This window comes from Charadrius vociferus, unplaced genomic scaffold (genome assembly GCF_000708025.1).
Source record: "Charadrius vociferus isolate BGI_N301 unplaced genomic scaffold, ASM70802v2 scaffold54, whole genome shotgun sequence".
Lineage (NCBI taxonomy): Eukaryota > Metazoa > Chordata > Aves > Charadriiformes > Charadriidae > Charadrius > Charadrius vociferus.
This window is the reverse complement of record NW_009648350.1, coordinates 2,324,197-2,338,198: the sequence shown is the minus strand read 5'-3', so window position 1 is coordinate 2,338,198 and position 14,002 is coordinate 2,324,197. Positions and strand designations below refer to the sequence as shown.

At 40.4% G+C, this 14,002-nt stretch overlaps 1 protein-coding gene across 1 annotated transcript in view; it reads right to left on the bottom strand.

The window, feature by feature from the left end:
• The window catches only part of CUX1 (cut-like homeobox 1), a 210,345-nt gene that overhangs the window by 130,061 nt on the left and 66,282 nt on the right, over positions 1-14,002 (bottom strand). Inside the window, exon 5 of the mRNA XM_009885195.1 lies at positions 6,331-6,378. Within this exon, the coding sequence (XP_009883497.1) occupies positions 6,331-6,378 (48 nt within the window). The remainder of the gene's footprint in view (positions 1-6,330; positions 6,379-14,002) is intronic.

The following is a 14,002-nucleotide window of genomic DNA, read 5'->3' as shown; positions in this document are numbered from 1 at the left end:
CCTTTCGCTAATATTTTATACTGAGAGTACCCTCTTGCTTCTCTATTACAGCAAAGCAAGACAAGACACTGGTTTGTATAGAGCCTCATAGGAATTTTGTAATAAATACAGGAATAATGCTGTATTTGGAGAAAGAAGAACTGTATTATAATGACACTCGGCAGAATACTGTGCCCAGCACCGCCCTCCCATCCCCATTCCTTCCAGCACACTTCAAGCTCTCTTTTTTTAAAAGGATGAGAAGATACTCCTGACACTGCGAACTGAAACAGTGCTGCCTGTCTGAATTTCGCATAAATAGTTTCCCACCACTGTTAGCATTTCACCCAAACGCGTGGCAGCGGCATAGCAGGCCTTAATATAGACAGCCCACCAGCTGCCAACAGAAATTTCAGCACTTTGTCAATTATATAAAAATAAGAGGATTTGGGCCGATCCTCCCCAAAGTTGCCCTAGTAGTAACTGCTGCATCAGTACTGCTTGCCTGCACACAGGATGGGGTGGAGATGAACCCACAAGAGCTTCAGAAAGGTGCATGGTGCCCATCTCTCACTTCTGGTGGCATATGTTAGGTTTGGGACCTTCCCTGTTGCCCCGATAGCTGAGGTTTGTCCCAGGAAGGTATCAGTATGGGAAGGAGAAAGCAGCACGTAGAGGAGAGGCTCCGGGAAGATAGCTGTGACTGTATTCGAGAGTTTCTACAGTTCTGTCCATTAGTCTGGAGTTAAGCATCTCTCCTCTCGGGCTGTTTTCGACCCAGCACCCCCAGCCCCGTGTCGGCAGCAGACATCCTACCTGTTCATCAGGGAGAGCGCATCTGCCTTTGAGATGCCAAAGTACATTTAAATCACCTTCCTCAGGAAAGATGTTGTTTAAACTGCAATCAAGCCAGCCAAAAATAAATAAATAATCATTTACACACTTGTGTAAACAAAGAAATGAAACTCTGCTGTGCTGCCGTTACCCCAACAGCAGGCTGCGCGCCTCTCTCCTGTCCCCGCCAGCATCAGAAAACAGCATCGAGACGGAGCTCAAAACTGTCCCCGTGCTCCCATTATACAAAGGAAATTACCCACCACCCACGCCCCGTAGAGTGGACGTTAAAAGAAAACAATTACCTGCCAAAAATTTTAGATTTACTCCATTTTGTTACTCGGAGTGGTTTAACGGGACTTTCATTGAAAAGCAGGAAAGCTCTGGGCCTAAATCAGCACGACGCGAGCTCTGAGTTTTGATGTATGCTGTTGACTTCCCCAACACACAGCAATTTGTAATAGCTTTGCCACGCTGTTGTTTTCAAAGCTCCTGCTACATCACAAGCATTTATTTCTGACCACAAAATTACATTTATTCAACAGAAAGCAGCTCAGGGTCTTTAAGAGGTTAACTTCTGGAGTGCTTGGCTGCTCTCCAGCCTCTGTACTAGAATCAGTGCTAACGCAACAGCACACAACAGCACCCAGGCTAGCCGTGATTAATAGAGTGCTGAATACGCTGCTTTCCACATACACACACTTTTCATTCCCTTGCTTCCATAGATCATGGACTTATCCTCAAAATATCTGACTGAAATTGAATTTGGCTTCTCTCTCAACCGTTCATTTCCTATGTTATGCAAGGTTATATCCTTTTCTGCATGAGCAGAACCAAACCAGCTGCAGCTTTTGAGAAGAAAATGTGTTTTCAATTATGAAGCTGGCCTGAATATTGAACCACAGTTCTACTGCTACTCTAATTGAGCCATCATGGAGTGAACCTACAGGAAAGAAATTGTATTAATTAGGTTTGTAAATTTAACATAAGGAAATTAAAGGGGGTAAAAAAAAATTAAATAATTATGAATATGTGCTCAGGAATACTCCTTCAAAATGCAGGAGGAAAGTAGGTCTGAAGTTGTTTACGCACACACATTATTAGAGTGCTCCTTCAAAGGCATGATTAGGTAGTTCCAGCACACCAAACTGATTTTCAGCTTCTGTTGTCTGCATATGGAAAATTATTAAATTATTCTACTGACCAAATTAATAGTTTAAAGAGCAATTCAGCTAAGTGGGAAGCCAGCGCGGTCTCATCAGAATGGCAATACCCTTAAAGCGACTTGCTTAGTGAGAAGACTATGAGAAATAGTTTTCACAGAAATAAAGTCCAGTGAGTTGTTTTGGAGTCTGTGCCTTAAAGGGTTCTCCAAATGAGGGATTACTGCATTACTGTTGGACAGTACTGTTATGCCACATGAAAAGAATGCTAATGACCTCAGGAAATCCTTTCCCAGCCTTAAAATATCTATTTGATGACTTCACAAATATGGATTCCAACATTAGATTTCCATACCACAACTTTAGTTCTGTAAATTATCATAGCCCAAGAACATAACTGTTTTTTTATTTCTTTCAGATTTCACATACAAATATCCATCCACTGATGTAAACATGATCATGCACAATGATCTAGTTGCAACACAGCTTATTTAGACGGTTGCTTGAAGGAGTGCCTTGCCAACTTGAAAATGACATATAATCGTTTTATTATGATGGAATGATGAAGTTCTTTAGCCTTTTCTGATTCTGTCCTGTATTTAGCCCTGCATATGGTAAGCAAACCATTAATAAGTTCCATCCTCAATTAATGGTAGGCAAAACAAAAAACCCAAAAAAATTAAGATAGAAACAACAGGGATTTTATACCTCTTGAATTAATGATTTCTGTCTTGCTCACAATAGCCTATTTACACCATCCAGACCTTAAATCTTCCAGTAAAGTTAGAAAAGTTATCCACAAAAATCCAAAGAACAATACCATCAGCTTTGAATCAGACACAATATTCTGTTCATTTAAAAAAATCCTGCATTCAAATACCCATTAAAATCCTAAATAAGGAAAAAGTACTATAATAAAATTATACTACGGTGATGAATTAATAGGGTCTCACATTGAACTAGGAATGCGTTTTAAAATTTGCAGCATGCTAAATTTCGTTTCATAATGCTTTTACTTTAACTGTCATCATAAAAAATCCAGTTACTTAAGGCACCGAGATTTATAAAAAAAAAAGTTATTTCGACCTACTAATGGAAACTGCATATTTGATAACTGGAACAGTTTTCATCTGAATGAACAAGATAAATAGCCACGAAATATAGAATGTTCTGGTTTGGGGGGCTTTAGTTATAAATTCGTATTCTACAAAGGGAAGATACGGGGGATGCCCAGGGAGGTGGGTGGGTAGTATCAATATCCATGCTCAAATTGAAAAGAAAAATTGGCTAAAGCGACCTGTGGATTTATTTTTAAAAAGTGAACTAGCCACAGTTTTACAAGCAGATGTCCCATAAAGCGTGCTTGGGAGGATATTTAAATATGTGAGCTTAAGTTAACCTCTCTCCAAGTCATGTCAGGCTCACTGAGGGTACAGTTCAAGGATAGTTTCAGTCAACCTACGCTGACACAGTTGCGCTCCTCCTGCCCTTGGCTTTGCTCTCCTGGCCTCTCCCCTGCCCAGCAGGAGCCTGCGGTGAGCTGCTCCAGAGAACCAACCCAGCAGAAAACTCAGCCAGCGAAAAAGGGGGAAAAAAAGAAAATTTGTGCTCACCACAGGATCACACTAGCAAAAGTGCTGAGGCAAGGCAGGAGGTGGGGAGCCAGTCCTGAGGTAGGCAGGAGCACAGCAAGATCCATGTAAAGCTACTTAAATACCTTTGCTCCTTAGGGAGCTGTCTGTCCCTTCTCATCTTCTGGCCCTCCCTAGTGCCCAGAGCTCTGCGCAGCACAGTCATCCCACAGGGGATTTGCAAAAGCCAGCTTCCCTTCTGAGGTGGAAATATTACGTGGACATGCAAAAAGCACCTACTTAGTTCTGTGATTAGAGATCAAGAAAAGGATGGGGCAATAGCTGTAGGTGTGGAAATGGAGGCAAAAATGTGGTGGAAATGGTAACTGGAGCAGCTGCATCATGCAAGAATCTTTTTTTCCTAGCTTCCATGTGAGAAACCACTGAGAAGGTGGTGCTCCAAAATTCAATAATACCATCCACAAAGCCTGCAGAGGTGTGAACCAGAGCACTCCTACAGGATTCCCTACCTGCTGTTTGAGGACACTCTCCAGCAGAAGGGGCTCTAGAAAACATCTATTTTCACTACTTCTCTGCTTACCTCTGTTTTATTTACTTCTTCCTGTTGTTGTTTTTTTTTAAAAAAAATACCCTAGTTTGGGTCTGAAAACAAGGCTCTGTAGTAGAAGCAGGAAACCTCTTATGAGCAGATTCCTCCCTATTCGTCCTTCCTCCTCCCTGCTCCCATCCCCATGTACTTGTACTGTGTGACCAAAAGGCCCCTTCTGCCACCTCCTCCCAGGACATTAGATATCACCTAACAGGGGTGTCCTGTCCCCAGAGTCAGACGAGGACCCTCCAGTGGATTCAAAATGCAGAAAAAACCTACATGCTTAACACAGTTTGTTCTTGAGCTACCCGGAGCATTCATCTCGTGATCTTTCATAAAGAGCGTCTTAACAATAAGCAGAGACCAAATCTATATATTGAACAGTAACATATAACTGAACAGAGCAAGGCTAATATTCTTGGTATTTTGTCCCCAAAACAAGATACAGTAATTACACCTATAATCAAATACCAGAATTCAGTTTAATGTTCTGCACTGATGTAGTCAATCATGATTAGTTCAGGGGTTTTTTAGGTTTCTAAAACCCTGTCTAGATTAGGGAGACTGGAATCACCGGCTAAGAGATTCAGCAGCACAATCTTGTAATGTATTCGTGCTTCATTTACGTAAGAGGGGATTTCTACCAACAAATTTTACTCTTCTAATTTGTGAGATTGAATTTATACCAACATAAACTTCACTTTTACATTAGTGAAGCAAAACTACAGAAGAGGAGTGTGTGTGAGCCAGACCAAGGTAACAGTGAGCTGTCTCCAACAGACAAGATCAAATGAGAGAATCTTCCTTCACTGTAGCCAAATTTGGATTTACGATTCTCACTTGATCCTCAGACATTCCTTTCATTAAAGAACAGTGCTGAAAGCACACATACACTTTTCAGTCAGTGCACTGAAAGCTTGAAACTAAAGTGAAAAGGTTTTAAGAGCACTGCAATCCACTCAGAGCAATTTTAAAGTGTAAATTTCCATTGGCAAATGGACCCACACAAATCATTCTTTGTTCTCACAAATTACTATTAGATATATCAAGGACAAAGTTGTCCTGTTTATTTATTTATTTCTAGCAATACTTGGGAAATTGGGGTGTAAAATAAAAATTTCATACTGCTGTTAAGACAAGGAATTATGGCCTATTTGGGATGCTTATTTAGCAGCATGTACAAGTAATCACAAATGCAACCCTCTTTACAGATAACGGGAGTTGTGCACTTAATTCCCTATGCACACTTGTGAAAACACGCTCCTCAATTTCTCTGTGCTTGGATGAGAACTGCAACAATATAAAATCAGCCAACAACATAGATTGAGAAAGTAAAAAATGTTGCTGCTTTAACACAGCAAACTTTAAGAGCAGAGCTCTACAACATGTAACAGAATGTGAGCTAAAACCTAAGTCTACCACCCCACGTAGGCACTGATCTTTATAAGGAGAAATATAATTTGCAAACTTCATACACGACATTTTCCTAGAGGCAGTACAACAGCTCCCATCTGGCCTAAGCACTCACGTGAAGCGAGCGCTTCAGTGCTGTCCACAGCTAAAATGTAAAATTCTGTAATTGGCCCAGCTGCCTTTTGCTATAGAAATTCTTCAAAATAACAACAGTTGGCTTTTAAACTTGTGACCACTCTAATCATGTGTTTCGTAGTGGAGTGGTGCGAAGAGAAATCAAAGTAAGAGCCAGCGCCAGAGCTGTTAACGCTTTCTGTTGGGTTTCCAACAAACACCTGCCAACTTAGGGTTTACCATCAAGCCCTCTAGAATACAACCTTTTACAGCTGAAAAGGTTTACAGCGAAAACTATTTGTACTATCTTCGTATTTTTGTATATGTACATTGCATTGCATTCATTAAGCATTCAACCCATCAAGTCACTGAGGCGCAGCGAGTTTAGCATGTGCCACCTGAGTCACTGCGATGGTAAGCTTACGCTCAGGTATGCTGAATGCAAAGTGATTTGACCAGTTTAGCTTGTCCAGCACAAATCCAGCGTATCACACACATCCTGCTTGCTGCAAAAACACAGAAGAGCTGAACCCCTGCAACGCTTCTCTGCTCAAGGGCTCTGTACCCACCCGGCTGCGCTGAAAGACTGCCAGTACACCAGATGTGGAGCAATACCGAAAGCACCATGAGAAGCATAAGCTCTTACCTCTCCCTGGAAACTCTTCAGTAATGGAGCTACCTGTTTGCGCAGGTCCTAGAAGACAGAAGCAAGATATTTCATCAGAAAAAATCTGAAAGGACAAGTCATTGTCAAGTTTTTCCTAACACTATTTTCAGTTCTGAAATACTACTTAAATCCTGATCACATTTTATGGGAGCTTTGATTAAAATGAAAGTACACCCAGAATTCATTTTGAACAAGTCTGCGTTTCCAGTTTGACATATACTTGTATCTGTTGCAAACAGTATTAACGAAACTGTAGCGATGCTAGGTAAGCACTGAACACCTTCATTCTCATAATTCATCTGAAACACTAAGGCGATTAGAAATAAATGCCTCTATCTACCTCAACAGCAGCTACACCTCTGAACTTACGCCAAAGAAATTCTCACAAATGGAAGCTAGGCTTAAAGGAAGATGACTTTGGACCATCATTTCAACTAAGAGTGTTACCGTTTTGTAAAAGGTCTATTTTATTTATTATTTTCTCAAGAGTAGTCTGATTTAGCCATCAGAGAACTGGAGATAGCCACACTGAAGAAGAATTATCTGTTGGTTTCTGTATAACTCAAAACTTCTTCAGAATTACAACACACTTAGTGCTACAAAATTCATTAAAATACCACCCATAGAACCACTCTAAAAGTTTATCACATATATTTAGTTAGCAACCAAGATAATTTAGGACAACAAAGGTATATCTATCTTGCATAAAATTCTCAGTGGCTCCACTCTTAAGCTGGTTTGGATCCAATTCATTTACAAATCCTCAGAATTCTCATTATGTGCATGCCTGAAGAAGAAAATCCTATAACTCTGCAGAGGACATTGTATTATTCACACACAGCCAAGAAGCTGGACTCCTATTTTTGCTGTGGTATTCCACTGACAAGGCACAAGCAACGACTTTATAGTACACTTACAGCTAGAAATAAAGCTGTAAGAGGCATAAAACGGTAACATGATGCTGCATCATTTAGGAGGGCAGCATTGATTCGGGCTCCCCAGAAGGAAGGTTGATTTCCCATCCTTGGAGATTTCCAAGGCAAAGCTGGCCAGACCTTGTGTGGGTGCTAAAGACCCATTTTTAGGGCCAGGTAAGATCTAGTCAGCCTCTGGACGTCCCCTCCAACCAAGAGTCCTACGATGCTCCGAGAATACTGCTCACAATGGGGACAGTCACAAACTTCTTAAGTAACCATGAAAACTTCCTAGCTTCCTACAGGCCACAGTCCCTTAGCTATCCTGAACCTCATGCAAGAGGTCATAAAGAGGTCTTTGAAATATCTTCCCTATCTAATAACAGGGGTCTGTTGAAGCCTTGGGCCTTTTCGAAAAGATGGTGACCATAAAAAGTTGGGAAATTCTCTTTTCCAATGCATTTACATTTACATCCAGAATCATGCAACATATTGGACATTAAACGACTCACCAAAACACCCTCAGCCCTGGATTTAATCTGACTTTCCTGAAGGAAAAGTAGGCTTTTGAGAGAAGTGATTTTTGTCATTTAAATGACAAGTCATGCAGAGAGCTGGAGTATCAGGAGTTCTCCCACTCCCTGAGAAACGGCTTAGGGGGCCAAAGGCAAATGAAGCTATCAAAGACAAACGATCAGCCAAATTTCACTTCTTACGTGGTTATTGCACTAACACACAGCTAACCCCTATCAAGTTCAGGATAATGTCGCAGCTTTATAAGCTCCCTCTTCGGCACCAAACCAAACAACGCTTCTGTTCTTAGACCAACTCAAGTCACCTAAATGTTTTCTGACATTTTCTGCTGCCTGTTTTAGGACAGAAAAAGGGTAGGTTCTGTCCTTGTATATCACAAACATTGACAAATTACACCTCTACCGAAGCAAACTGGCAGGTTGAGCAGCTTTTCCCCACTTCCTGACTACTCTGGGAGACCAGAGGGCTTTGCACGTTTTATAACATGTTTTCTTTGTAACCTGATGATGATGACATTGAAGAAAGTAACAATAACCATCAATAGCAAAATGAATGCTCACATTCAGGGCCAAAATCTGGCACTGTAGGTTTTAACGCACAGTGAAATTACAAAGAGAGACATTAGATTTACAGTCAGGATACCGGCACCCTTTAAAAAAATCAGGAAAAATTATACCATCCAAGTAAAGCAACATTTCTTGAAATAAAAATCTCAGCTGGTAGGAAATCATCATTTTTAGGGCTTCTGTCCCTGGTATTGCCTCTGAATTTACCGGCTAGTTTGGCGCCAGCCAGCAAACTGATGTCAAAACTGAAAGCAGAAATACAGGAGATCTAATTCCAGATCAGCCCCAGATCTCTTGCTTGCACGGCTCTCAAGAGCAGGGCATTATTCCCACTATCTAAGCATACGCCATAAGCGTCAGAAATCACCCTAGGTACGCTGCAGATGACAAAGCCCCGCAATGGCCTTCGGTGAAATACAGCCCGACCAGCTCTGGAGGCAGGAGAAGGTAAACCCTGCTCCTCTGTGTGTGCGTGGCGAGCTCTAGGCAAGAGCCTGCTATGGAACTGCATCGTCTGACGTGTACTAACTTTTGAAAGACAGGATTTGCAGCACTTTTTATTTCATGATATAAACTATGTCAGGACTTTGCCTTCATATTCATCTTTAATAACGAGAGATGTTGTTGGTTGCTTATAGCAGAGAGAAGAGGAGGACATGCGAGGGGGGTGGGGGGAGAAGGAATAGAAGGGTCGTCCCAAAGCCAAGGAAACAGTTGGTCAAGCTGTCAAAAAGGGAGAAAAGCTTTCAAGTACACGAATCTGATTCCCACACATCCCTCATTTTGCAAATTCAGGATGCTAACCACTCATCCCAGCAATCAAAACATTACCAAGCAAAATTTGTGCCATAATGGGAAAACGTGTTGTGCTTGATTTAGACAGCAGCTTTTGTTGTTGGTAAAACTGTTTTAAAAACATTTCAGGATAGAGGAGAATGCAGCTCAAAGTGATTCAGTCCCACTGGCAAGCAATCCGTTACACCACAGTAATCAATCTGGGGCAAACCTGGGACACGCTGATCATCAGAGCACACAGTTTAACAGGATAAAATGCTTTGACAACTTGAAATTCTAGCAATAACTTGAAATCTGTTGCAGCTGAACAACAGACACAGAGCATCCCACTTCAAACAGTCTAAGGAAAATAACTGCAAGGAATTTGCTCCAGTATTTTAAATGCAACCACATATGCCATGCAGGTAAGTGGATAAATGGCAGACACCATAACAGGAGGCATAAACACCTTATTCACACCATTTTTTGTTTTCTTTCCTTTCCCCCACCTTGAAATGGTTTATAGGCTACTTTTATAATTCCTTCCCTCAGCTAAACAGCATCAAAACTTTACACAGCTCACAACAAAAGGGAAGTAAAAATAAACAGACAGAAGTCAGGAATACATATGCCTCGAGTCACCAGCTAAAACTCTGCTGGTGAGATTTATTTTTGGCAGTTTGGAAAAATTCCTCATCAGACTTTGTCTCAAAATATTACACGAACATCAAATAGAATTTTACCTTCTTTGCACTAAACTGAACAGAAAGAAGGACGTTCAGTTCAGACCCGGGGGAATCTGTAATGTTGGTTAGCAAGGACACCATATGATTTATTATCTGTTTAAAGTGTAGTGGCCTTTACTGCCTGGGCTGTGATCAAAACAGGAAAAGCAACCAACTCCAGCACTCGCATACAGCTAGCAAATCATTGCAATCAAGCAGAACAGCTAAAAAGGGTACATGCAATCGAACATTAAAACAAATGACAATTTATCAACACAAATGCATTGAAATATTCGAGTACTCCTATACTATCACATTATTAGCCTATTTTTCCATCTAAACGTGCGCCTTCTCTCTCTCTGGATGATTTATCAGGGTAGAACAGTTTTCTGAAAAAGGCTCTATCACAGACAAACTCAGTATCTGAAGTAGAGACTATGAATTAGGATGCTGTATCATTATCTGAATCAAATCTGATAGCTGAAAGCTAATACAGCATTTTCCCTTTACAAGAGTATAAACAACGAGTTTATATTTTGATCAAGTAGCTACACAATGAAATCTGAATCCAAATAATTTAACTCCCTGTCCATTCTCATTAAAAATAACTCTATGGAAAATAAACCAAGGATAAATCTGTAATAAGAACCTGGGCAAAAAATGCATCTTTCTGACAACTAAACTACATTATTTATCTATTGCTATCTTAATACACTGTGTACAGTACACAGGACATATCAATGGTCTACCAACACCGTGCTTGTAATTTACTTGAGGTCTGAAGCTACACAGCACCTTCTGATCTCCTCAGACTGCTCCATCTCATTTGCCTCCAAAATCCTTATCTCTAAATGCCACAACAAGAGCCCTATGGCCCTGGTTTGATAAAGTGGTCCAGCAAGGCTAAGCTTGACCTACACACCTTTATCGTCCACAGAAGTATTGTGCTCTTGTAAAATAAAACAAGACAAAAAAATGGGCAAATGTTCTATCGTATGCCTCCTATGCCACATTTCCTATGATTTGTTCTATATATCGTCTACTCGAGACACTCATTGGCTGGTGATTGTCACTATGTCTGGCAGAGAAATCATAATGAGAAGCAGCCCACTTGTATCAGCATCGGTGACATCATTAGTTCAGCTGTCACAACCTATTTTTGAGCTGCCTTATCACTAGCGAGATGCTACAGCTTTCCTGCCATCTCACCCTTTCACGTTTCCTCCCTTGTTAGCCCACACGTAATAAGGCACTAACAACTGGCCCCGTGCTCAAAATTGGCAGGGCTGAATATCCTGACTCTAGATGCTGTCTTATGAGAACTTACAAAAAAGAAAAAGAAAAAAAAAAAAAAAAAAAAAAAAAAAGAAAGAAAAAACCCAACCCAGAACAAAACCCAACGTATATTGACGGTGTAGGAAGGTATTTGTCAGCTCAGTCAACATATAAAGAAGAAATAGCACGTCCCCAAGAGGAACTCTCATGTTAAAAACTGGCAGCCAGGTTTAAGCCCCTCTTTCAAGGGGCAGCGTGCTGGGATGACGGGTGTTTCTTCCTTGCGATTGGGAGGATGTTTATCTGTGTACCCTCACAGGCAGGCTCCATACACTTTGTCCACACAGCTATTATTTCCATGATGTTGTTGCGCTTCCCTTTCATATAAATATAGCTGAAAGGGGGAGAGGTAAAAAGCAGCCAAGCATGAAGGATTTGGGAAGAACGCTGGCATCGACTTCCGAGGTGTGTTTGATTATTATATACTTCAAGGACACAACTCGTCACTGTGAAACACAGAAATCAGCAAATTAACTATAATTAGTAGTAAGCAGTTCTGCTGGTTAATTGGAGAGAGCAAGCAAGCATTTATGCTTCACCCTGCTATGGGGAAACCGAACAAGTGGGGATCACTCCATCAGACGCTCACCTACCAACATACAAGTTTTAAATATTATTTCTTTGTACCCACAATTATGAAAAAATCAAGAACATGCAATTTTTCCACCAGAGATCCTGGGCACATGTGATTGGAGGCGTACTAAGGGAAACGTTTAAGTCTTTATGTTTAATTACTTCCAGAAAGCTCCACTTTGCTTTGCTCTGGAAGATACAAAACTGAAATCCCAAATAGTTGTCCAAACAGGTATTACACTATAGCTTAGATGAGTTATTTAATTCCTAAAATATAAGGCAAATTAAATCATATGAGCAAACAATTTATTGCTCAATTTACACTACGATTTCATGAGATATAAACCCACTTATTGCTTAAGGCTGCTAAAGTATTTACTTGAAATCCGATCATTAAAGAATGAATCATGATGTTATCAATTTTCTATGATATTTTTAGTTATTTTAATAAACCAACATGCCAGTATTTTCTCTGTACAAAAAAAAATCCTTTTAAGTTACATTTATAGATATGTTTCAACCTAGCACAATGATAAATAAAAAATCTTGATTTACAGTAGCAAAACGTACACCACAGTACTTTCTGAAATATTTCAGCTCACAGATCTTGTGCAAATTCCATTAGCTTTAATTATTTATTAGCAGTAGATTTAGATTACTGTTCTTGACCTATTTTTCAGTGCATGGACCCACCCAGCAAGAAGTGAAAAAATATTCCATTTGAGAAAGGCTGATTTAGTGAGAGCAGACTTTAGCTTAAAGTAGAATATTAAGCAAAACCACATGCATTGTAATTCAGGGGGAGAAGCTTGCACTTCAGAAAGGTTACGAAGCGGGGCATAACCAGCCTACAGAATAAACACTAAAAGAGACTCCTTGAAAAAAGACAGGATTTTTGCTGTTTAACCACGTCAGACCATTTTTCAAAACTGCAGCGAGACGGCAATCCCAGAAGGAAGCAAGCCTCAAGAGTGGTCAAACAGAGAAGTTTCAAGACTTTCTTTGTGGAAATGCCCTTGTTTTTACCAAACTCTGTAGATCATGTGGGTCCTAACAAGCCATGAGGAAGCGAGTCTACAGCGAGCAAGCATTTTGGGGGCTGCTCCTGTGGTCCCTTTCAGTGGTGAGGAGGCAAACCGTGCTCTTCCCAGGCACAAGGAAAACGGACCATCTGTGAAGGTGTCTCCTCACCCCCCGGCCCTGGGGCTGGGGCTGGCACTTTACGTTCAATGGAACTACTCACTTACGTGAGGCTTAATGGAATCCTCTCATAGCTTCTTCCAAGCTAAAATAAACAAAAAGCTAACAAGTTTACTCTGTGCCTATGCAGCAACGTATAAACAGACCGGTTACCTTCACAACTGTTTAAAAAAATCAACTGTGCAAAAGAAGAACTGTTTCACCCATATATATGTACGTATATACACACGTACTTATATACAACAGAAAAAGATTTTTTTTAACTAACTTTACAAATTAATTTAGTGAACTATGCTTTTTAGAATCACGTAAAAACCTTGCCATCATTTATGAAACAGCAAGTTAACATTGGCTAGAAAAGACACTGAACAGAAACAATTCAGAACTTAAAAAACTGGAGTTGCTAGGAAACAAAAAAATTAATTCAAACAAAAATGATTCAGGTAGAGCTTTAGAAAGGAGCTAATTCTAATGTAATGAAAGCCTGGTCACTAAAATTCCAATAGAGGAAAAAAAAGGATGATTTATTTAACAGCTCACCAATACATGCAGAAAATCAAGCATCATTTCTAACAAACATATTAATTTAAAAGGCTACATACTGGCTAATGGCCCCGTGGAGATTTTTCCTGCTGCTAAGAGTTTGTCCTGCTTTCTTGTTAAGCCCTGTAGTCCCTGCTGAAGGCTGCAGGCAACACCAAACATGCCATGACAGACCCTTGTCATGGGAAAAACCACATGTCTGTATCATCCCAGGTCAGGAGAACTACTTATTTATGTAATGAAAAACCATTTGATTAACCAAATAAATATTTCAGATCTTTGAAGTGCACTGTTCTTACCAGCGCGATAACCACGTGTCAGCAAAACCCAGGAATCGCCGTTCCTAGGGCTTAGGCCAGTATCTCTGCACATAGAAAAGATAATTACTTGGTACTAAGTTTTGATAAGTACCTGCAGATTTTATTAGATGAATACATCTGCGCAATAAAACTGAAAGCAAACTGACTGCTTAGTTGCGCATCCCAAT